General features: G+C 42.0%; 1 protein-coding gene across 21 annotated transcripts in view; it reads left to right on the top strand.

Annotated features, from left to right (window-relative positions):
• The window catches only part of LIMCH1 (LIM and calponin homology domains 1), a 394,191-nt gene extending 368,444 nt beyond the window's left edge, over window positions 1–25,747 (top strand). For 9 of the 21 annotated variants that reach the window (XM_056125501.1, XM_056125500.1, XM_056125505.1 and 6 more), the window contains 7 exons: window positions 2,062–2,195; window positions 3,968–4,068; window positions 5,991–6,114; window positions 9,752–9,838; window positions 10,869–10,977; window positions 15,564–15,666; window positions 22,848–25,747. In XM_056125501.1, coding sequence (XP_055981476.1) covers window positions 2,062–2,195; window positions 3,968–4,068; window positions 5,991–6,114; window positions 9,752–9,838; window positions 10,869–10,977; window positions 15,564–15,666; window positions 22,848–22,873 — 684 coding nt within the window. In that variant the 3' untranslated portion in view covers window positions 22,874–25,747. The remainder of the gene's footprint in view (window positions 1–2,061; window positions 2,196–3,967; window positions 4,069–5,990; window positions 6,115–9,751; window positions 9,839–10,868; window positions 10,978–15,563; window positions 15,667–22,847) is intronic. The other 12 variants (XM_056125510.1, XM_056125509.1, XM_056125499.1 and 9 more) reach the window with 2 other exon arrangements.
• The last annotated feature ends 516 nt before the right edge of the window (window positions 25,748–26,263 follow it).

The raw sequence follows: 26,263 nt of genomic DNA, 5'->3' as shown, positions 1-26,263 counted from the left end.
CTTGGTAGCTTACTGGGCTTTCCGAGAGGGGCAGAGGAAGCCTGGTCAGCCACGTGCAAGGCAAATACCCTACCCGCTGTGCTATTGAAAAGTATATCAACACAAATAAAAGTGGAAAAACCACGCATTTGAGAGTATCATGCTAAGTGAAATGAGTCAGAAAGAGAGGGACAGACATAGAAGGACTGCCCTCATTTGTGGAATATAAAGTAACAGAATGGAAAACTAACACCCAAGGATAATAGAGATAAGGACCAGGAGGATTGCTCCATGGCTTGGAAGCAGGCCTCACATACTGTGGGAAAAGGCAGCTCAGAGAGAGAAGAAACCACCAAGTAAAGGATGTGTGAAGGGCCCGCTCAGAATGGGAGATGCATGCTGAAAGTGGACTGTAGACTGAACATGATGGCCACTTAATACCTGCATTGCAAACCACGATACTCTAAAGGAGAGAGAAAATAAAAGGGAATGTGTCTGCCACAGAGGCAGAGAGGAGGAAGGAGGGATGGGAGGAGGGATACTGGGAACATTGGTGGTGGAGAATGGGCACTGGTGGAGGGATGGGTACTCGACCATTGTATGACTGAAATGTGAGTACAAAAGTTTGTAAGTCCATAACTGTACCTCATGGTGATTCACAAATCACAAATCACAAATCATCCTGTTATTCGTCGATTGCCTCGAGCAGGCCTCAGTAACGTCTCCTTCATCCTAGCCCTCAGATTATATTCAAGGCTCTTTAGGAGAATGAGACCCATCATTGTTACTGGTATTTGGCATATTGGCTACGCCACAGGGAGTTTGCCAGACTCTGCCATGTGAGCAGGCTACATTCAGTAGCCTGCCAATTTGTCCAAAGTAGGAATGAGATAATAAGATGTCATAATAAGATGGTGATTCATTAAATAAAATAAAATAATGATAAAAATTAAAAACATGCATTCCCCTTAAGATTAAATTCAGGCTGATTTCCCCACCCCCACCGCCGATAACCATGCCAACCCCTTTGTGGTCATCACTATGCCTCATAGCACTGTTCTTGCCATGGCGAAGACTTACCATAATTTTCTGGGATCAGTTCAGTCACTACTCCATATGTGCCTGTCTGTACACAAAATTATTAATAAAATGAAGCTGGCAACCAATGCCTACCAGCTGGCAAGGTCCCTATTAGTGATACATTGTGCTGGAATGACCTTCTTACTCCCCTGCATTCATTCAGTCATTTGACAGACATTTGCTCATTTCTGCCATACTAAACATTCCTTTGCACTGTCTAACGCTGCAGGCTGCCAGCAGCAAACCCTCCATCAGCCTCCATGAAAGTGTTTGTCAACCCAGTCTTAAAATACACGTGGAGGGGGGTGGTAGGGGGTGGGAGGGATGCTGGGACCCGTGGTGATGGAGGATGGGCACTGGTGGAGGGATGGGTACTTGATCATTGTATAACTGAAACCCAAGCACGAAAATTTATAAGTCTATAACTGTACCTCATGGTGTTTCACTAATAAAAAAATAAATAAAAATTTTTTAAAATGCACGTGGAACTTGCATCTGTTTTAGAGAGCTAGCTGGAATTGAATTCAGAAAGTCAGGTTTATTTCCATATCTCCCAGAAAGGCATAGAGGTAGGATACATAAATTAATCCAGCCCTTGCCAGTTCATGATCTGCATTTTAAAAAAAAGAAAATATATGAATACTTGAAAGCCATTTGCCCTGAAGTAAGCCAATGTATGAGTGTTATTTTGAATGTTATTAAAATAATGAGCCAATGTTATTTTGAAAGATAAAATTTTTAACAAGTTCCTTTTATGGTAACTTTTGAGAGAACTATAGGTACAAGTCTACTTAAAAATCACTGGGCATCAATTGCTGTTTAATCAAATTGGTTGACTGATCTTTAAATTATTGGCAGTGTTGGAAAATGATTGAAAATCAATTGAAAAGTTACTGAAAGCAATTGATCGGAAAATACTTTGGCTATCACAGGACCAGAGGCAGATGTTAAGCCCAGGTATTTAAAAATTCTACTCAAGGTTATCCTTCTTTTCTGCAATAGAATAAGTTGGACTACTTGGAATGCCATCGAGAAGAAGAACAGGAGAGAAGACAGAAGAAACTGTTCCAGAGGGAGCACAATGATTTATTGCCTAAGACTAGGGAGTGTGATTCTTCTTCGGAGGGAAAGAGCAGGTAAAGCACTACCCATTCACTCCAGAGAAGGGAACTTACTGCTAAGGCAAAGCATTTGTAGTTTTGAAATGATTATTCCAGTAATACATTACAACCCTGATGTATTATGAACACACTCTTTGAACACATTTAGTAACACTGAAGTTAGTGTCTTTTTTGCTCTTGAATATAAATAGCCTTATTTTTAAATAAGTGAAACTGTGTAGCAATAAAGGGAGACCGTATACATCACAAAAGTAGCATACTGTCAGCTCAGAGCCCCAAACCTCGGTGTCACCTGCTAGAAAATGTTAAATTGCCTGGTGGGAAAGACATTGACATGAGTGATGGGTTTTCTCCCTTGGTGGTTTTACCTAAGTCTCGTCTGAGCTGGGAGAAGCGAGGTTTACTCTGGGTGATAATATAAAAGGAAATCAACAGATCAAGTTTGTTGTAAGAAGGTAAGCATCACCTCAACCCATGGGTGTCCCATGACATATTAGAATAGGACACCCCGAAACCACTGGAACATTCAGAGCCAGTTCAGGCAGAAGATGATTCTGGTTATATCATTGGTCTGTAGTGGATTTATTGCTACCATCTGCTACCTTCCCCAGAAAGGACCCCCAGAAACATAGAGGGCTGGCAGTGGTCTGCCACAGCAAGTGTTTTATGACAGAATTTCCAAAAGGGACACTGAGATACAACAGGTAGATTGATATTGGCTAGTTTACACACACACACACACACACACACACACACACACACACAACAGCCACAGAACTATCTAGTATCATTTTCTTTCTTATTTTTTCAATTATTTTTATTTTTAGGGCTTACTCCTGACTCTGCACTCAGGTATTACTCCTGGCAGTGCTCAGGGGACTATATGGGATGCCAGGTTAAACCCGGGTAGGCTGCATGCAAGGCAAATGCCCTCCCTGCTGTACTATTGCTCCGGCTTCTCTATATCATTTTCAGGGATTGGCTGAGAGCTAAGCATTTCTGATGGGATTTTTCTCCCCAAATTCTTTGCTCATCATCTAGATTACTTGTGTGAATTATAAGATATTGGGGCTTAGACCCATGTCCAGAATCTGCAGAGCCCTTGGAGTTGCATGTTTTGTTTAATACAGTTTAATACGGTTTAAAATGATTCCCTGGTATTAATTAAATGAAAGCTATATTTAGGTATATTTGAATGATGATTTGTATTTTGTACTGATTGTCACCAGTTCTCCAGATAGGAGAACTGGTGTTGACAGAAGTTTTCCTTTTATCTTATCGATATCTCCTTTACTTCCACACAAAAGCTATGAAAAAAAACAAAGATTACCAAGAGCTGCAAAGGTGTTTGGTGGTCCCTATGGTTTCAACATTAATTCCTCTCGGGAGAACTGGGAGGTCCCAGTGCGCTCTGGCAGCCATTGGGATTATTGTTAGCAGGAAGGTAAACAGGAAGATGGGGAGGATACCAGAAGGGATGATTTCTCAAGTGTGTCCAATTGTTGGACAATGGAAATATACACAATTTCACAGCACCAGAAATCCACTTTCATATTAAAAGAATAAACAGGGCCAGAAAGAAAATGCAGGACATCAAGCACTTGCCTTGCAGAGAGCCAACTCAGTTTGATTCTCAGGCACCCTCGGCACTACCAGGAGTGATCCTTGAGCATGGATCCAGGAGTAGGCATTCCTGGGGGTACCCCCAAACCAAATTAAGGAAGCTGAGTTCAGTTACAGTTAATAAATAAGTTGTGTCTGTTTTAAAATACATTTATATTTAACAGCCAAACTCAAGGGGTTCTAGAAGTTTCTGAGACCCCTCTACCACAAGGACTCCAAGAGGACCATCTGCCGGATGCAGAGAGGAACCCCCACCTGGCTCAAGGTAAAAACAGAGAACAGCAACAAACTTGGACATTTAAGTTACTGTAAGAGCCTCACCTGCTCGTGCTATCTCTTGAACATACACCTCACTTGCTTGTCTCTCTTTTGGCCTTGCTTTTTCCACTCTAGAGAAGTCCATGTTCTCAATTTTTTTTTCTTTTTGGGTCACACCTGGCAATTTGCAGGGGTTCCTCCTGGCTCTGCACTCAGGAATTACTCCTGGCAGTGCTCAAGGGACTATATAGGATGCTGAAAATCGAACCCGGGCAAACACCCTACCCGCTGGGCTATCACTCCAGCCCTTCATATTCTCTCTTTTTTTTTCTTTTTGGGTCACACCTGGCGTTGCACAGGGGTTCCTCCTGGCTCTGCTCTCAGGAATTACTCCTGGTGGTGCTCAGGGGACCATATGGGATGCTGGGAATTGAACCCTGGTCGGCTGCGTGCAAGGCAAACACGCTACCCACTGTGCTATCACTCCAGCCCCCCATGTTCTCTTTTGAATATGTACTTATCCTCTTTCTCTCCTTTTGCATCTTTCTTTTTTGTTTGTTTGTTTTTTGCTTTGAGGGACCACCCCTTGCTATATTGAGGGCTTATTCCTGGCTCCTTACTCAGGGATCAGTCCTGGCATTACTCAGGAGACCATCCAGGGTGCTGTGGATCATCCTGGGTCGGCCCTGTGCAAGGTGAACAACCCTACCCACTGTTTCATCTCTCCAGCCCCTCCCCTCACATATTCCTAAGTTTCAAAAAAACTATCTTGCTTCTGATGCAGATGAGGCAGAAGCTGTGGTGGCAGTTCTCTATTCCTTTGTGATTCCCAGGTTCAAGAATGAAAATATTGAATAATAAAGATGCTCAGATTCAGAGTTAGAAAGCAGAAAAGTCTATCTCACGGTGATTCAAAGAAGAAGACGAAGGAGGAGGAGGAGGAGGAGGAGGAGGAGGAGGAGGAGGAGGAGGAGGAGGAGGAGGAGGAAGAGGAAGAGGAATCTAAAATAGAACATAAAAAAAAGAAAAAAGAAAGTAGAAAAGTTTATTGGAAAGCAGAAGAGCAAAGAAAAGTAGCTCCCCAAGTGGCTGGAGCTACTTACGTGGCCACAAGCCTGAGCTCTGCCACTAACTGAGACACACAGTCAGGACAAATATTTCAAAATTTTATTCACACACTAAAACATCCTCATACAAGAGACTCGGTGCTGAGGGCACTGATAGAAGAGGATCAGCACTGAGGGTTCACAAGCTGGTACTGCTCCCTGGACTTGGAACCCCGATTGTCCTCAGGGAGAGGTTGTTAAGCCCTATGCCCTCCTACCTACATGCCTAGGTGCCCCCTGTCAGGTGCGTTCTCACAACCTTGAGCAAGCAAGCGGAGGTACAGAAATGAAACAGAGCCAATAACACATCTTGTTACATTTACTTGAATCATCCTTGTTATTTGTGGTCAGACAGATGTCTGGGCATTCATGTCCATGCCCTGAGGATCTGACATGTTTTTCTTATTAGGTTGTAAATTCATGACCCTGAGGCACAAAATGGAGTCTGACCTTCTGTCTCATTGGCAAGGGGAAACCGAGGTTTCCTTACACACACACACACACACACACACACACACACACACACAAAGAAATGTAAGATCCTTACCCCACCCCAGCCCCCATGATTCACCCCAGCCCCCATGATTCACGGAAGCTACTGGCTGGCAGGCTGCAAGCTGCTCTTCTAGCTCATGCTGATGTATTGAGACTCACAACAGTAATGCTGCCACCCTACAGCTAATGCTGAACAGGACAGTGCATCACCTGCATGCCTTAAGTGTGAACCTCAGCCAGCAGTAGTGGCACTCTAAGAAAAGGGACTAACGAAGCATGCTGGGGGCCCTTTCCTGATCCTCGTTTTATCCTCTTGACCTGATCTCAGATCCAGCCTGGCATCAGCAGACATTGAACCCACCCATTCCCACCTTTGAAGATGTGAAGCCAAAAACCCTCCCATTGGATAAAAGCATTAACCACCAGATGGATTCTCCAAGTGAAAGGCGGAAGTGAGTATCCAAAGAAGGCTCTTAAATAACTTAATTTAATGGTTTGACTATGAAGAAGAGGAAATGTGTGTGATGGCAAGGTGTCAGCAGCATTTTTGTGCTATATCTTCCTTTTAATCTCCTTAACAAGGTAGAAAATACTAGTGGAAGTTTCAGATAACCTTCCTATCAAGTAAATGTGCATTCTGAATTGACCAGTTTGAAAGTACCAATGTAGTCATTTTGACCTACAATGCACAACTTGGAAAAAAATTGCAGGTCTGTTATATTAATAATTTATTGCACTTAGTTAAATTTTCTCAGAGCCAACTGACATTTGCTCTTTCAAGGAGAAAAAAAGATGTTTTCCTCTCATTAATCATGTATTTCCATTAATTACATTTGAATTTTGTAATAATCATCTATTTTGGAAGTCTTTCACTATAATGGGCTCTGTATTGAAGGCTTGTTACCTCTTTTCCCTTCTTTCAGTTACATTAGCTAAATGATCAATTCCAATAACTTCTGAGGTTATTGCTCCCATTTTACAGATGAGGACATCAAGGCTCATGGAAGTTAAATAATCTACCCTAAGTACTTGTCTGATTAAATGGTAAATAAATTTAAAAATAAGCCTATAATATCAATTTTTAAATATTTAACGTCCATTGTACTTTAACATGTTGATGCCAGAGCTACAGTTTGTGTTTCTTCTCATCCGGTGGCTTCATTAATAGTGCTCCACTTTGTCCAATGGTGCTATACTGTTGTAGTATGAAATTTTAGCTATAGTAAACATTTCTGTCGATGAAAGGGATGTCCAGTTGTAAGACATTGGCAGCATGCGCTGGCATCACCTTTTAATCATTCTACCTGAAGTCTCTCAGCTGCCCGGATTCAGACTGCATCTCTGCCTCTCATCTGCATACAACTTGGTGCAGGTTTCTTAATCCTTCTCACCCGGCATAATATGGGAACATTAAGAGAAACTATTCCAAGGGTTTTGTGACTGGAAAAGAGTAAGTACTATGGATTGTAGGTGGTGTCAGTAATGACGACGATAAAGATATTAACTTGTGTTTTCAGTTTGTCTTTTCCCCATTTTTCTCAACACAGTATTTAAACTGTTTCCCCCTTCTCTCTTACATCTATTTACTTTGCTATATAAATGTCTAGATGCCACTCAGAAGCTATAGAAGGTACACTGCAGAGAAGCAGTCATTACTGTTGGTTCTTGTAGCGATTTCCAACCTGAGGGTGGAGCAGTGGCACTCTAGGACATTCCATGCAAAGGCGCAGATTTGGAGGAGATGGGCTGGCCGGGGGAGGCAGGAGAGCGGCAGGAAGATGGTCCTGGGAACATTTTGAGGGCTTCCAGCAATGCTCTGCCTGCTCCCTTGTCGGCTCTTCTCTTTCCTTTGTTCTTTCTGGTATAGTAGCCCTTTTCAAAACACATCATCATAAGCAAGAGTTCCCAGCTGACTGCTTAATCACAGGCCAGGCTTGTGTACAAGCAGCAACCTCTGTAAAGACCTCTATTAGGGGCTAGGGAAAGACTCCAAGGGCTAGATTGCACACGGCGTACAGGAGTCCATGGTTCCTCCCAGAGCACTGCTGGGTGTGGCCTACCACCAAAACCAAGCAACCAACCATTCTGGTAGCAACTGGTGGGGACTCTGTGCTTCATGAATGCCTAAAGCATAGCAGTCAGTGAGGTTTGGAACATCACCCCTTACTCGCTGCACCCTAAATATACTCATTGGTGAACAGGGAGCTGCCTCTTGGAAAACTGTTTCCCTTAAGCCCAGCTCTTTATTTCCTTAAAAAAACTAACCCCTCTGCATCCATCATGTTTCTATCTAACTCAGCATGCACTTTTTAAAAAAATTTTTATTAGTGAAACACCATGAGGTACAGTTGAAGATTTACAAATTTTTGTGCTTGGGTTTCAGTTATACAATGATAGAGTACCCATCCCTCCACCAGTGCCCATTCTCTACCACCAGTGATCCCAGTATCCCTCCCACCATCCCCCCATCCCATCCCGCCTCTGTGGCAGGGCATTCCCTTTTGTTCTCTCTCTCCTTTTGGGTGTTGTGGTTTGCAATAGAGGTATTGAGTGGCAATCATGTTCTGTCCATAGTCTACTTTCAGCATGCATCTCCCATCCTGGGTGGATCCTCCCAACACCATTTATTTCGTACTCCCTTCTCTATCTGAGCTGCCTTTTCCCCTAGCATGTGTGGCTGGCCTCCAAGCCATGGAGTGAAACTCCTGGTACTTATCTCAACTATTCTTGGGTGTTAGTCTCCTATTCTGTTACTTTATATTCCACAGATAAAAGCAATCTTTCTATGTCTGTCCCTCTCTTTCTGACTCATTTCACTTAGCATGATACTTTCCATGTAGAACCACTTGTATGTAAATTTCATGACTTCATCTTTTCTAACAGCCGCATAGTATTCCATTGTATAGATGTACCAAAGTTTCTTTAACCAGTCATCTGTTCTTGGGCGCTCAGGTTTTTTTCCAGATTCTGGCTATTGTAAACAGTGCTTCAATGAACAAACAAGTGCAGATGTCACTTTGACTATACTTTTTTGCATCTCTGGGATATATTCCCAGGAGTGGTGTTGCTGGGTCAAATGGGAGCCCAATTTTTAATTTTTTGAGAAGCGTCCAGAAGGGCTAAACCAGTCGGCATTCCCACCAGCAGTGTAGGAGGGACCCTTTCTCCCCACATCCATGCCAACACCGGTTACTTTTGTTCTTTTGGATGTGTGCCAGTCTCTGTGGTGTGAGGTGGTATCTCATAGTTGTTTTAATCTGCATCTCCCTGGTGATTAGTGATGAAGAGCATTTTTTCATGTGCCTTTTTACGGCATGCATTCTTAAGTGAACCAAGGCCCCGGCCAGAATTGAAAATGGGAAAATAAACCATTTTTCCTGTTTGGCCAAGCCAGATGGGAGATTACATCATGCAGATCAAGCATGGACAAGCTTTGCAATATGGAATTACAAGTTTTTGTCCTTTGAAAAATGACCACTGGGAATCTTGTGGTCTTTTATTCAGTTGTCAATAAGGTTTTTTTTTCTTTTCAGGTGTTTTCCTTTTTTGGCATGTGGGGGTCTAGGGGTGGGGTTTAGGCTATACCCAATGGGTGCGCAGGGATTACTCCTGGCCCTGCACACAGAAATTAATCTTGGCAGGGCTCATATGGGTACCAGGGATTGAACTTGGGTTGGGTGTGTGCCAGCCAAATGTCCTACACATTGTACTATCACTTTTTTTCTTTTTGGCAAAGTTTTGATTTTTCATTCATTTTTTTTTTTTTTTTGAGGAGACCCATAAGCAGTTCCAGGAGGTGCTGGGGCCTCTCCCGATGATTCTGTATCAGCCAAGCCAGACAAATCAGTGCTTGGACCCAGCAGTACTGGGGATCTACCTCCACCACACCCAGAGGTGGTATGAATCAGGGAAGCTAGGCAATACCAGGGCTCCAACTCAGGGCCTCACACATGCCAAACATACACACCAGCCCTTGAGCTGTCTCTCCAACCCCAGTAAGTTTCATTTATTTTCTTATGTAAAATTTCCCCCATGGGATTTGTCTCCTCTTGGTTTATCATAATGTTTTGCTTCTTTGTCATGTGACAGGAAAAGCCCTCGTGAGATCTTCCAAGACCGGCACCTCTCCCCCTACTCCCCCACCCCTCCTAACCAGTCACCAAACAGGTACCAGAGGTCAGCAAGCCTCTGTGAGGCTGCCTGGGGTGCACCAGAGCCTGCCAAGCATGATTCCAACCAAATTAGTGTTTGCAAGATAATTGGGGGGTGTAGGGGGTCCATGGGGTCCATCCAGCTCTCCTCTTCCTTCCCACCTGCCTGCAGGCCCCTGGGTCCCTGAGAGCAAAGCCCAGTCTGAAACATCCGGCACCTGTGGCCCAGGGGCTTAATGACATTGTGTGGAACCTGTAATCTAATCACCATGTCCACCAGACAGTTGCTGGCCTCCCCGTTGGCGCCCGGGCCTCCAAGACGGCTCTGCCCTTCTAGGCAGCTGTGCGAGAGGAAACCTCATCCTTCTTTGTTAGCCTCATAATGTCTCTGATGTGTCCTACTGTCTCTAATGGCTTCGGGACACTTACTGGGCTCTGTAATGTTCTTAAAAGCCACCAAGTTTGCCAGTCTATTTTTCTTCCCAATTTCTTTTGCTGAATAAGAAGTGACCCTGTCGTCTATGGCCATACCACCTTGATCCTGCTTAATCTCATCTGATCTCGGGAGCTAAGCAGGGACAGGCCTGGTTAGCACTTGGATGGAAGAAATGCCCCGGTGCGCCTGTGAACCAATTATAGAAAATTTTAACACAACATTGAAACCTTGGTAAAAACCAAACTTGATTATCCTTTGGGATATAGGCAAGCTTCTATATGAAATCAAGGCATATGATCACTTGAGTAGGCTGCAAACTTTGTGGACCAACACTCAAAGACATAAACATAAACACATACACATATGCATGTGACATGAGATTCGACACCCACAGTATAGGACTGAGTACTTGAACTCAGCCGAGGCTTGCAACTTTCTTGCTTTGATTCTGCATCATCCTAGGTGCACTCATAGCTCATAGTCATAATAAATAATGAATTCATTTGGTTTCAAATTCTTTTTAAAAATCCATTGTTTTTGTTTTTGCATGAAGCAACAAGTACATGTCTTTGCCCAATTCAACAGAACACGTAACGCTTCTATGTCTCTTTTAACCTAGGTCTATCAGTGGGAAGAAACTCTGCTCTTCCTGCGGGTTGCCTCTGGGGAAAGGAGCAGCCATGATCATCGAGACCCTCAATCTCTATTTTCACATCCAATGCTTCCGGGTACGTAGACATTGCTCCACCAAACAGGGAGACAGCTCTTGGCAAGTTTTTGTGAGGCCTCCCCCTATAGGTTGTGGAAAAGTAGGGGTGGAATTTCAACCATCTTCCAGGATAAAACTCCCCTCTTCCTCGCCCCTTGCAATGTCAAGTTAGAAGGTAAAGGAGGCCAGTGTAATGTGTCTCTGCAGGTGGTTTCTGCTGGTCAAGGTTGCAAAATATTGAGAATGCCTCATGGAAGGACAGAGAGAACTCCACATCTCTACCCAGGGTTGGCAGTAGCTGTGTGGGATGTAACCTCTTAGATGCTGAGCAAATTCTTATGATTCAGTTTTTGGCCTTATGGAGACTTTACATCAAAGAAAGAATTATGGAACTCTCACTAAAGAGGTCTGAATACCACTCGCTCTGGGAGATTTCACCCATTTGTGTATATTCTGGGTCCTTGTAGAACTTTCCATGGTCCTTATCACCACTGTATTATTTTCCTGCCCTTAACTGCTAACCAACTGTCAACTTGAAAAGCAGGACTGTGTCTGTGTGGCTCATCACTGTCTCCTCTGTAACCTAGCAGAGCAGAGGCTAGCAAATTATTTCAGATGAATGAATTCATGAACCAGCTAGAAATAAAGAAGCCTGCATTCTAGTCCAGATCTGCTGTCAATTGGTGGGTGATATCACCAATTATACCTGACTTCTTGTCAAATTTATAAACTGAATCATCTAATCCTCTATAGTTTTTTTTAACCATGGAACCATTTCTAAGAAGCATAAAAACTTAAAGCCAACCCTTAGTTCTAAACAGGGGCCATAGGTTTCTCCTCTTCACCTTCATATGCTTTCTTTTTCTCTTCTTGAATTTTGATCTACTTCTTGTTAGAAGTTTCTCCTTGTGGGGCTGGAGCTATAGTTCAGTGGGTACGGCGTTTGCATGCAGCTGACCCGGGTTAGATCCTCAGCATCCCATATGTTCCCCTGAGCACTGCCAGGAATAATTCCTGAGTGCAGAGCCAGGAGTAACCCCTGTGCATTGCCTGGTGTGACTCAAAAAAAAAAAGTTTCTCCTTGTGAGTAGTTATGAAGTAGAATTCTCCTTGTGAGTAGTTATGAAATAGACTTGCACAGATTTAAGCCAAGCTAAAATATGAGAAAGTGAGAGTGAGGATGTTTTAAAATTACTTAATAACACAGGCAATACTGGAAACCAAGAGTTATAGGCAAACACAATATGGATACTCATTTAGATTCAATTTATTCAAAAATATTGCTGTAGGGGTTGGATTAATGCCAGCTTCTTTTTAAAAAATTTATTTTCAAGGATTTTTTCACAGTAATTGATTGCATTCAATATTTTAATACCAATCCCACCACCATTACACTGTCCCACCACCACCATTATTTCAAATTTTCCCACCACCACTCAAGCCTGCCCTAAAGACAGATACTAAATAATTTACTTTGTATTGTTTGTTATGAATAACTGACTAAAAATGATCCCAAAAGTTTCCTTAGAGGAAAGTGTTTGTGAAAATTTGTTGTATCTCATCTTGGAGCCATTAAGCCCTTGTATTAGATATCCTTAACATGTTAGAGTTTGAGCCTGTGTGCTAATATGTATGTGTACGTGTGTATTTTTTCAAGATTGTTTGTCTTCTGCTTTACACCCCATCAAATGTGGTATGCTACTCTTGGTATATCAGTGGCATAATGTATGAGATGTTGCATGACTGCAAAATCAGCTGCACAATCCTAGAATTCTAAAATTTTACATAGGATGCTAAAACTATAGTTAAAAAAAATGTTTTTAACTGGACGGTGATTTGGGGATCTGGAGGCATCACTGCAGAGTGTTGTTCTCTTCCGAGACTCATTTGTGAGTCTCTTCCGAGATTCATCTCTTCCGAGAGTCTCTAGATCATGGCCGCTGGCGCTTAAATGGCACCCAGAGGCGGTTTGTGGGCATGACTCCCAGGAAACAGGAAGTGCAAGGAGATGTGAGAAGAGGCCCATTCCCGACTCTGGAAGCCTGGAGATTTCAGTCACAAGTCCTGCATACCTGGTTTTTTTTCAGTAGATTCAATCTCATACGTAGGGGGCTCAGAGAAGCCAGCTTCTTGGAGCAAGATTGAGGAGGGGGAGGCTCAGCAACAAGTTTTGTCCCTGACTCAAGCTCTCAGTCACCTGGGGCTGAGGAAGCCATCATGGCAATGATGCTATTGGCTGCATCTGCATCACAGGGGTAAGAGAAAAGTCTAAGCAGCAACAGATCTCCAGGCTAAGCAAGTCAACTACAGGAAGCAAATGCCTATAGAACAGAGGTCCAGGAGGCTAAGAAGGCAAGGGCCCTCATCCATGGGTATCTGTAAAGGATTTCTTCCAGATGGGTGATTTGGAGCTCTGATCTAAATCACTCACCAGCTCAGTCTTCTACAAGAGGCTGCTAAAGTAAGTAATTTTGTTCCCAGAAGGTGTGTATCCTGGGTACTTTAGTGTGAAGATCAAAGACAGATGCTCAATGGACTAGCAAGCACAGGCTATATATGCAAGAGGCAGGGGTCTGTCCTAAGGGCATTGACAGTGTCCCCATCATGAGTGATCCCTAGCTCAGAGCTGGAAGTAGCCTCTGCAGCCCCCCCCCCATAAACAAAACAAAAAAATTAAGTAAGATGTAAAGCGGAATACCAATTTCCTCATACTTTTGATATGGTGGATGAATCAAGCATATTAGAATACGTATAAAGATTGTTCACACACGAATTTCAGTAATTCATTGGCCGTGTTATTCTCTAATACCGCTAGGATTGAATCTGCTTACAACAGTCTTTAATTCTGATTGAGAAGAGGCTAAGAAGACAGGGTTCGAAATTAGTCTGAGGGAGAAGGACATATACCAGATCTCACACATATTTGATATTTAACAAAACAAAATAACAAAGGAATGAACAGCATCTAGTGATGACAAGTCCTTGTACTTGAACTGTAGAACTCAGGTTGTCAGTGGGGCTGTGAGGAAGGAGGAGACAGACTAGTCTTGACAAGGACACCAGTCTTGGGCACTCTGGTGCTGTTAGAGGAGTAGTAAATTTCTGTACCACAAGCATGAACATAAATACAATTGTAACCTTCTTCACTGTATCACTGTATCAATGTCATCTCTTTGTGACATTAGGATTTGTTCCTGTAATGTCTCCAGTCCTCCAGCCCTGAGATTTTAGCAACCTCTCTTTACTTGTCCTTCCTAATGGTGCTGCATTGGAGGCTCTTTCAGGGTCAGGGGAATGAGACCCATTATTGTTACTGTTTTGGGCATATCAAATACACCACGGGGAGCTTGCCAGGCTCTATTGTGCAGGCAGGATACTCTCGGTAGTTTGCCGGGTTCTCCTAGAGTGAGAACTAGACTTAAGAGCTTTGTTTTATAGTCTCTGGACCTTGGCCATTGATGGGATTATATGGTGCCGGGAGCAGTTTGTGGGTGTAACTGCCTAGTTACTGGACTAAAATTACTTGTACTAAAATTTTAGAAAATGAAAACAGTAAAAGAGATTTCATTTGAGGGTCAACCCAACACCACGTAGCAGCTTTAGAACCTTGGACAAGTCAGTTCATCTCTCTGAATCAGTGACGTGACAGTACAAGGAGTTGGAAGTAAACACTAATACTATGTTATTGCTGGATGTCAATTCTGGGCACCTGATCAGCAAATGTGCAGAATGTAGAACCAGTTGTGCTCTAACTGTGAGCTGTCACGAAGCATCAAAAAAGACTCTTTCCTTCTTTCTTTCTTTCTTTCTTTCTTTCTTTCTTTCTTTCTTTCTTCCTTTCTTCCTTTCTTCCTTCCATCCTTCCTTTCTTTCTTTTTTCTGCCTTTCCCTCTTTTTTCTCTCCTTTCTCTCTTTCTTTCCTTCTTTCTTTCTTTATTCTTTTATTTCTTTCTTGCTTGCTTTTTTATCTAATTAAAGAATGATGATTTTCAAAGTTATTAATAGTTGAGGGCTGGAGCGATAGCACAGCAGTAGGGCGTTTGCCTTGCACGCAGCCAGCCTGGCTAATCCGTGTTCGATTCCTCCACCCCTCTCTGAGAACCCGGCAAGCTACCGAGAGTATCTCAGCCGCATGGCAAAGCCTGGCAAGCTACCCGTGATGTATTCAATATGCCAAACAAGTATCACAATGGCGATGTTACTGGACCCACTCAAGCAAATCGATGAACAATGGGAGGACATTGCTACTTTAATTGATAGTTGAGTTTTAGGCATGCAATCTTTCAATGCCAATCCCACCACCAATGTCAACTTCCTTCCACTGGTGTCTGAATATTCCAGCCCCACCCCCAACTCTCACCCTATCCCTTTGCTGTTAACTTAACAGGCACATTACAAAGTTCCAGTGGTTGTAGCTTGAATCTTTTCAGTGTTGTTGAGTCTGTGTTTTGAATATGGCTCTATGACTCCCAGGAAGAATTGAAGTCCTGACCCCTGTTCACCCATTACTTCCCATCTTCTTCTTCTTCTCCCCCACCCCACCCTTATTGCTGAAAGAGACCATTTCTTACTTTCCTTATAATCTCTCCTATTTCTTTTCTACAGTGTGGAATTTGCAAAAATCAGCTGGGAGATGCAGTGAGTGGGACGGATGTTAGGATCCGAAATGGTCTTCTCAACTGTAATGATTGCTACATGCGATCCAGAAGTAAGTATGGGAGAAATACCTAGAGATGAATGAAGGCACTCAGAGATGCTTTTCATAGAAGAATGCAGTTCATTTCCACGTAGCACTCAGCATTCCTAACCTATGTGAATGATTTCTAGTATTTTGGAAAAAAGAAACGATAATGAAATCAACCCCTTCTTACAGCTTCCATCTTAAGTTACTCCTATAGTGTGGCTAAATCTAGACATGCAATAATCTACCTGTAGAAAAAAAAAAACTGGGAAACAATGAAGGCACTGCGTCTACACCATATTTGGCCAGAGAGAAACTGAAGCACTGGATAAACACCATTCATTTGCTGAATGAATGCCTATCTTAGAACACCAAAACCATTTGAGGGATTAAACATGCAGAAATATTCTCCACTGTTATCAAATCAAACACCAACTTCTCCACATATGACAGCTATCATGCCATATAGGTACTTCATAACATAAAATGTGATTTTGTTCCCAGGTGAGTTAACTTCTTTGTGAATATCTGCTTTCCTCCCAAAAACCTTAGGAATAATCAGCATTTCACACATATTTGCAGCCTAGAAGTTACCTCTCCTCTCGGCTCTTACCGTGAGAGTAATGTTAGCTTTGGAAACGCCAGGGGGTGCTGTTGTCCAGCCATTGTTTGGAAAATCTGAGCATAGCCAGTGGTTCAGCTGTGACTCCTTCCTGTCCCATTTGAAATAGTCTTTCTGCTTGGTAAACTTTCCTATGCACATTTATTAGTCAAACTTCTTTATTAACAAAAATATGGGAATGAAAGTTTGCTTGGAATTCAAGGATATTCTTTCTCAGAGTCAGTGAAGTAACATATGTAGAGTCTTTTAAATTTGGTTGTCTAAGCCTTCTAGAGTGAAGTCTTTAAGAGTAAAAGTTACAATTGAATGGTATTGTGATCCAAGAAATATATGCTTATTTAAATTTTTACAGAAGATGGGAAATAAAAGTAAACCAAGAAGAGCCAAAGAGATAGTCCATGGAATAAGGTGCTTGCTCTGCATGGAGCTGACCCCAGTTTGATCCCTAGAACCACAAACAGTTCCCTCAGTCACACCAGGAGTGGTCCCTGAGCACAGAGCCAGGAATAAATTTTGCCCCACTAAAAAAGTAATCTTTAAACTTTTTTTTTTCTTTTTGGGTCACACCCGGCAATGCACAGGGGTTGCTCCTGGCTCTGCATTCAGGAATTACCCCTGGAGGTGCTCAGGGGACCATATGGGATGCTGGGAAGCAAACCCGGGTTGGCCATGTGTAAGGCAAATGCCCTACACATTGTGCTATTACTCCAGCCCGTAAAAAAGTAATCTTTGACAGATGGCTTTGATCTACAACAAACATTTGACTTAAGACCAAGAAAATTCTGATTTAGAGAGCAGCTAGAGTCAAAATGGATTATTTCTTCATTTATTTTTTTTCTCTTTGGGTCACACCTGACGATGCACAGGGGTTACTCCTGGCTCATGCACTCAGGAATCACTCCTGGTGGTGCTTGGGGGACCATATGGATGCTGGGAATCGAAGCCGGGTGGGCCGCGTGCAAGGCAAACACCCTACCCTCAGTGCTATTGCTCCAGCCCCTTCATGTATTTTAGAGCTAGGTAAAAATCTATCTAGGTAGTATATTGACATTGATCTTTATTCTATACATTATATTAAAATATGGAAAATTAGTAAACTATATATATACATGTATCTACAAATACATAATAATATAATTATATATTAAACTGTAATTTTATTTATTTTGTTTTTACATAAAAGAAAGAAAACTAGACCCCTTTCCTATTCTATAATACCGTCTTTTTCTGCACCTTATTGAACAAACTAAATGTGAAGGATGACCCCAGCAGAGGGTGCTGTTAGTTGAAGGGCTGGTGATACAGATTTGCAAAATGGACCACTGCTGAATGTCCATCATAATTTAATGTGCTCCGAGGATGCCAACAGAGAACAAACCTGTATCCACTTCTGGGTGAAAGGAACATATTTTCATGCAGCTTTATTTTAATTAGGGAATGAGGCTGGAGCAATAGCACAGCGGTAGGGCATTTGCCTTGTACGTGGCCAGCCCAGCCGAGCCAGGTTCGATTTCTCCACCCCTCTCGGAGAGCCCGGCAAGCTACCGAGAGTATCTCACCTGCACAGCAAAGCCTGGCAAGCTACCCATGATGTATTCAATATGCCAAACACAGTAACAACATGTCTCACAATGGAGACATTACTGGGCCCGCTCGAGCAAATCGATGAACAATGGGAGGACAGTGATTACAGGGGTGATTCATTCTCTTTTTTTTTTTTTAATTAGCTTTTTAGATCTAGGCCACACAGTTTTCTCTTAAGTGTGATTCTTATTTGGGGCATAGACAGAGTTCATGACAAATAGAAAGATAAGCGTCAAAGAGTTCTTGTATCAGTCTCATAAGATTAAAAAAATAAAGTTTCAGGTAGGGAGATAATCTGGGACTCAAGGCATAGGCCTTGCTAGTGGCTCACTCTTGTTCTCTCCCCACAGCACATGTCCCCTGAGCATCACTGCCTGCTGCCCTGGAGGTCCCCCAAACACTGCTGGGGTTGCCCCCAGAATCCCCAGTACCTAAGGGCCAGAGCGGCGATGTATCCTCAGCCAGGCCCAGTCAGCTGAGAGTCGCCAGGAGGGAGCCCTGTCTTGCAGATAAACTTTCAAAATGTGATTTTTTTCCCCCCTTGTTATATTTTTTTCTTTTTGGGTCACACCCGGCAATGCACAGGGGTTTTTCCTGACTCTGCACTAAGGTATTACTCCTGGTGGTGCTCAGGGGACCATATGGGATGCTGGGAATTGAACCTGGGTTGGCCGCCTGCAAGGCAAACGCCCTACCCTCTGTGCTATCACTCCAGCCCCTCCCCCTTGTTATATTAAATTCTTCATGCAACATTTTACTAAGATTGTAGAATTATAAGAAACTAAGAAGAAAGCAATAATGCTATTCTCTCTTCCTAGAAAAACCTCCATAGACAATGAAAAGAATTAAGTCATCATTGGCATAAGTTTAGAAAAATTGGGTCGCTCAGAAAGTACAAAATTTTTTTAAGTTTAAAGTTTCCAAAGTTAGCCCTTGTAATCACTTTCTAAGATGTGTGGGGGTTTTTTTGTTTTTGTTTTGTATTGTTTTGTTTTGTTTGAGGGCCTTAATTGGCTCCTTAGCTCAGGAATCACTCCTGGCAAGACTTGGGGGATCACATGTGGTACTAGGGATGGAATCCAGGTTGGTGTCATGCAAAGCAAGTGCCTTACTTGGTGTACCATCTTCCTGGCCCCTGGGTTTGTGTGTGTGTGTGTGTGTGTGTGTGTGTGTGTGTGTGTTTAACCATGGTAATCACATAGACATGGTATTGTATACTTTCTTTTTGTTACTATTATTTTTTAACTATTTTTGGGATCCAACACAGGGCCTCATCCATGCAAGGCATTTTCAGTATGTGTATTGCAAACCATAATGCCTCAAAGGGGTGTGTGTGTGTGTGTGTGTGTGTGTGTGTGGAGAGAGAGAGAGAGAGAGAGAGAGAGAGAGAGAGAGAGAGAGAGAATGTGTGTTGTAAAGGCAGTTTGGGAGCAGAGGCAGTAGGGAAATTGAGGACATTGATGGTGGGAAATGTACACTGGTGAAGAGATGGTGTTGGAATATGACTGAAACTCAATCATGAAGAACTTTGTAACTATAAAGGAGAGGGAAAAAAAGAGTATTATAAATACACTTGAATTGGCTGAATCTACAACAGATGCAATACAAGAATCACAGTGGAAAAAATAGCTAAAAAATCATTTTTCTTTCCTTGTTTTTAATTTGATTTTGACTTCGGTGGAGAAAGGGGGAGATGGATAGCTGTGAGATGTTGTTTACATCATAGGCATTCTAAGTGAAACAAAATAATTTCATTGTGTGGAATAATAAAACCTGAATATATAATCCTATTCAAATAACTAGGCACATTTAAATGCAGTTTTTCAGTTGGAAGGCGTAAAAATAGCATGAGAGCATATTAAAATGCAATTCCTAAGAGCAATGTAAACAGTTTTAAGTTCATATGTAAATGGGATGGAAGGGCAAAACAAATTACCTGTCACAAATCAAGCCAGTTCGTGTTTAACTTGTGCCGTTTGGGGTTGGGTGTTGCATGACTGTTTTTACATCTGTTTCATCGTTCACTCTTGCAAAATGCATTTAGTGCAAAATCCCCAGGCTCCTTTTCCAATATTCCACTGGCCCCATCACACAATTCTAGTGCCTAACATGAAGGAACTTGGTGAGGAACTTGGTGAAGGTTGTCGCAGAAAATATGGGACCCAAATGATCCTTCCTAGATGGAAAATAAGAGATGTTCTAGTGGATGGGAGAGGGGATTTAATTTGAATTTCAAAGACAGTAACAATTTGTTGTTAAAGTGACATTGCTTTTTTTCTTTAATTTTTTTGCAGTTTTATTGAGGTATAAATGACAAAATTGTAAGCGATTTAAAGTGCACAAAATGACACACTGTGCTGGTCGTACATGCTTCCTCACAAAATGGTTTTTATTTTATTTATTTATTTTAATCACTGTGAAATAGAGACTTACAAAGCTGCTTATGATTAGATTTCAGTCAAGCAGTGTTCCAACACCCATCCCTCCACCCCTCCACCAGTGTATATTTCCCAGCACAAGTGTCCCCAGTTTCCCTCCCATCACCCCCAAACTCCCAGCCTGCCTCTATGGCAGGCGCCAGTCAGTCAGGCTCCTCTCTCTCTCTCTCTCTCTCTCTCTCTCTCTCTCTCTCTTGCCTTTTTGGGTCACACCCAGTGATGCTCAGAGGTCACTCCTGGCTCTGCACTCAGAAATTACGCCTGGCGGTGCTTGGGGGAACCATATGGGATGCCGAGGATCAAACCCGGGTCAGCCGCGTGCAAGGCAAACACTCTACCCGCTGTGCTATCGCTCCGGCCACCTCTCTCTCTCTCTCTCTCTCTCTCTCTCTCTCTCTCTCTCTCTCTTTCTCTGTATCTCCCCCCACCCCGCTCTTTTGGGCATTGTGGTTTGGAATACAGATACTGAAAGGTTATCGTATATATTCCTTTACCTACTTTTATCACTCAGTTCTTATCCAGCATGATCATTTCCAGCTATTATTGTCATACTGGTCTCTTCTCTATCTGTGTGGTAGGTCCACACCTCACACATTTTTGGTTAATTTCTTTTTTTTTCTTTTTTTATTAGTGAAAAACCATGAGGTACAGTTATAGGCTTACAAATTTTTTGCTTGGGTTTCAGTTATACAATGATCAAGTGCCCATCCCTCCACCAGTGCCCGTCATCCATCCCCATGGGTTAATTTTTGGTTAATTTCAACCATTTACCAGTCCTCCTTACTTCTATTTTCCTTATAGCACTGTCCTCCCGTTGGTCATTGATTTGCTCAAGCGGGCCCAGTATCATCTCCATTGTGAGACTTGTTACTGTATTTGGCATATAGAATATGTCATGGGTAGCTTGCCAGGCTTTGCTGTGCAGGCAAGATACTCTCGGTAGCTTGCCGGGCTCTCTGAGAGGGGCGGAGGAATCGAACTCGTGTCAGCCAGGCCGGCCACGTGCAAGGCACACACCCTACCTGCTGTGCTATCGCTCCAGCCTATATAATTATATATAATATATATAATATGTTATATATCTTTATAAAATATATTTATAAAATATATTTTCTAAAATATATATTTATATATGATATAAAATTTTATATGTATTTATATATACATAATGACATTGCTTTATAACAGAGATTGGCTCCAGGGTGTGCATCATTAAGAATCAACCTGAGTAGAGACTACATTAAGTTCACCACTTAAGTTCATTTTGAGGACTCTCCCCAGCCGTGTTCAAAAAGAGCCAGGGACCTCTCTGAGTGCTCCTGACCAACCAGATGTCTCAATGCAGGACTTGGGGCTTCAGTGCTACTTGGGCTCAGAGGTCTGGGAACGAGTGGGACACCCTCCAGAGCTATATCACAGGTGCTTGATGGAGAGCAGGGAGGGGCCATGCAGTGCCAGGGATTGAACTCAGAGCCTGTGTGTGCCGCTCCAACCATTGTGCTATCTCCCTGACTCCTTGAAAAGTCTTTATTTTTAAGCTAATGGTTAATCCAAATGTTGCATGCTTATGACTTATCATTAGTAGCACTGCACTGCACTGCCCTCCCTTTGTTCATCCATTTGCTTGAGCAGGCACCAGTAACGTCTCCATTGTGAGACTTGTTGTTACTGTGTTTGGCATATCAAATACATCACAGATAGCTTGCCAGGCTTTGCCATGTGGGCGAGATACTTATCATTAGTAGATGTCCATTAACAGGAAATATGTGAATGACAGACAGGAAGAAATGAAGAAGAAAAGAAAGAAAGGAAAGAAAGAAAGAAAGAAAGAAAGAAAGAAAGAGGGGGAGGAAGAAGGAAGGAAGGAAGGAAGGAAGGAGAAAGAAAAGATATTAATCTGATATTAGTTACAAAAGATATTACAAGTGTAACTGGGTGGTTCACATTTTTATTTGCTAAATCATATGACCCTCTTTCTTTGTCAGTGTTGCAATGTATTTTATTCTTAGAGACACCAAACCTAAAAGAAGATTATTTCCTTATTTTCCCAGAAGACAAAGCTGAAAATTTGATGGAAATAATTTGACTTACGGTGAAATGCAAAGGATTTCAACCAGATTTTACAGGATATAGGAATGACCTTGTTCAATTCTGGGAGGGAGGACCATAGATATAGTACAGTGGGTAGGGTACTTGCCTAGCATGCAGCAGACCTGGGTTCAATCACCAGCATCTTATATGCCCCACCCCACCCCCATCCAAGCATTGCCAGGAATAATCCTTTAGTGCAGAACCAGAAGTAACCCCTGAGCATTGTCAGGTGTGGCTCTAAAACCATTCTGGGAGGGAACTCAAGAGGTTGTGTTTCTAAGAGCACCAGGTAATGATGCTGTTGGAAGGAGGCTAAGTAGCAAGCAGGGGGAACAAGACTCCCCCCACCCTCAACCCCCCAGAGGGAAGAGGCACAGTCAGCCGCCAGTGCTTGTTTGGCGATGGAGTAACTAACATCTGAAGCTGGGAGCATTGACTCCTTTCACTAAACACTGCTCTTTTCTTTGTCACAGGTGCTGGCCAACCCACCATGTTGTGATGTGGTTTCACGTTTCCAAAACCCTCACCTGAGAGTCCCCCTGGCAATCCTTTAACAGAATCCTAAATTCAGGGTCTTCTCAACATTCATCTTTAATCTAAAAAGGCTATTCTAAAAAAAATGGTATCTGTTCTTTTATATGACAGTGTTAGTGTTTTTCCTGGTTAATTTTTAGTGTGTAATCTTTTGGCATTTCTACACAATATACAAAAGGATATTGAATTGTAATGATCTGGAACAGTTCAAAAGAAGGTTTTTAGCATGGTCGAATAGGCTTATGGTTTAAAATGTGTTATTCTCTTCTTTGGGAATTCATGAGTTAAATAATGCAATAAATCTGTTTTTGTCTGAGCATTTCTAGAAATTAAATATGTTTATGTTTACAGAATTGAGCTTCAGAAAGTGCAAGACATGCCAATTGAGACATAAGGGGTCTTCTAAGACAGGCATATACTTGTAATGCGTTTCAGAAACTACAATTCACATGATATCTCTGAGCTATAGCTTGTTTTTTCATGCAAAGTCACCAGTCTGATAATAGAGACATTTGCATTACTTATCTTTGGGGGTAGACATCTGTCCAATAAATTATTGCACCATTAGTATTACATTTTGCATACTTTGGAAGGTATATAATTCAAAGACTCTGGGTTAATCAATAAAGAGAACCCCTGCAATATTGGGCCGGCTTACACTCTGGGACATTGCTCAAGGGTAGGAAGAAGAAACCAGAGAGACCTATGTCACTCATCATTTCCAAGGTTATTATCAAAATCTTTGAGGAAGGTTAATCTTCAAAACAGTGTGGGTCAGTTGATAGCCACAAGGCCTTTGCTACTTGCTCTTCTTCCGGCTCCCGATTCAATAAGAGACTTAATGTGGAAGCTCTTGTTTGACGATAAGTCCCTCAAGCAGTGAGAGCACCACCCACCCTGGCCTGTGTGTTCTCCTGGAGGGCCTGAAGCACAAGTGTCTCAAGAAAATCATCAAGCCCATCCTAACAGAATCCAGATGACAAATGATGTCACAACTCAGCGATGTGTGATCAGCAATTGTCTGCACCTCACACAGAGTCCTGCCCACTCAAAAAAATGAGGATGCACCCTCGTTCCCCTCCAACTCTCTTCACTGTGGAGATTCTGGACCTCCTCAGGCAAACATTTAGATGGGAACTCTTGCGCTGGGTGACAGTTTCAGCTGCCCAAGAATGGAAGCAAGTTGCTTAAAAACAAACAAACAAAAAGCATCAACTTTAGCTCTCCAGTTTGTTTTCTTGAAGACTTGGGTCTGGGGAACTATTTATTCTGCCTTAAAACAATGGCAAAGAAGTGAAGATGACCTTTTGTGAATGTAGACTATGAACATTCTTCAGATAGGTTAATGTAGCCATAAAAGGAGATCAAGTAGCTGGTTTTGTTGTTTTGGTTTTTATTTTTTCTTCCTGTTATGTGAGCAATAATTTCTTTGTGTCTTCTTGAGCCTGGCTGGCAATTACTTATTGACATGCTAGTCGGTTCTCCGCATGCAGGTTCCATGTAAGTGCAGAAATTTCCTCATTGCTGGAGGGATTTTGACCCTTTCATCATTTAGATGAGCTGGTATTAGATTGAAATTCACACATCATTTCATTAAAAATTGTGCCTTAGAAAACGCACGCTGTTGCACATAGCCAGCGATGAATTACAGTTGCAGCACATGGATGAGAGAAGAAGTCACTTCCGAGTTTTCAAGACTTCTCAAGAAGCTGTATGCTGTTTCACAGGGGGGAAAGAAAATGAGAAAAAAAAAGAAAAAATAGAAAACACAACAGAAAAAACGTTTTGAAAATGTACAGATTAAGCCCAATATTTTGATTACCCACCTGCATGTTTTATTAAATATTTTGATAATGTGGATGTTTACATTTTGCATGATAGTGGCAGAGTACTTTACCATAAATGATACACAAAACATGTACAATACGATCATTCATAACTGTTTTTTATAGAAGACTTTTTACATGTGTTACCCCAGCTGTTCTGTAAGGATTATATGAATATTGCACATTCTCTCTGGCTTCACAAACCCATTTATACATATTTCTTAGTGAGACTCATTGCACTTGTACTGCAGCAAGAATTGAGTCAAGAAAAATAAAGCTTCGTTTTCCCACTACGAAATGTGCTTTTCCATAATGAACAATAGTCACCAGCACAGAATACTCTCCAACATTTTCTAAATTCTAATTGCCAACTGTTTCTATTTCTATTTGATTTATATTTCATTTGCGGTCTGTTACATGGCAGACCAGGCAGACAAGATCTTGTTTTTTCCAATGTAGCATAATGAGTATGATCTATTTCTTTTCAAATATTCTTTGAATCCCAGGAAAGAAAAAAATGTTCTGCTCTGTTGAGCTACAATGTAAATGTGTTTGCTTGAAAAACAGATGAGGCAAGTGAGTGTGATTTATGGTTCCTTAGGCAGTAGTTCAGATTTTTTTTCTTATCCTTCAAAAATCTCTAGTCCCTTCTCTTTAGAGTAAAAAAGAGAGTGAAGGAAGCTTACTTAGTGTCCACTAGCCAACTCTCATTACTTTTCCTTCTTTCTGTGTAGTTATTAATGCAACCCACATTAGAGTTATCTATAGGCAATATAAGACCTAATGAATTGAAATGATTCACCTCATTTGGAAGTCTGTCCAAAAGAAGCTATGGTCTGGGTGGGCCAATGTTCTACATCCATTATACTAACCTTCATTTTAAATATTTATTCTAAAATGCCTCTGAAAAAATATCCAAAAACTTTTAAAAAATAAATAAAAAGTTGTCTAAAATGCAACAGCTTTTATAGTCAATGTACATTTATAAATAAAATACTCAAATCAACTCTGCACTCCATTGATTCTTCTTGGGGAGGTGTGGTGGGGGGGGCTATTTCTTCCTGGCTCTGTCATGATACAGGAGACTATGTGGTGTTAGGGATATTGTTGGGGCTTTTTGTAAAATTTATTTTTTATTGATTTGGGGAGCATCACACCCAGCATGCTCAGGAGTTTCTCCTGAGCTCTGCACTCAGAAATTATTCCTGGAGGGGCATAGGAAACAATATGGGATGTCCGAGATTGAACCCAGGTCAGCTTCTTGCAAGGCAAAGACCCTACCCGCTAGACTATAGCTCCAGCCCCAGTGTTGGGATTTTGAACTGAAGTTGGCAACATGCAAGGCAAGGGCCTTACCCCCTGTACTATCAGATCCTCCATTGATTCTTCTTTTGGGAACAGTGGGGGTTAAATCTCGCCTGCACAGCAATGCCTGGCAAGCTACCTGTGACGTATTCAATATGCCAAAAACGGTAACAACAAGTTTCACAATTTGTTGTGAGACATTACTGGTGCCCACCCGAGCAGAT

This window comes from Sorex fumeus, unplaced genomic scaffold, assembly GCF_029834395.1.
Source record: "Sorex fumeus unplaced genomic scaffold, SorFum_2.1 ptg000055l, whole genome shotgun sequence".
NCBI classification, from domain to species: Eukaryota; Metazoa; Chordata; class Mammalia; order Eulipotyphla; family Soricidae; genus Sorex; species Sorex fumeus.
This window is presented reverse-complemented; position numbering and strand designations above follow the sequence as displayed.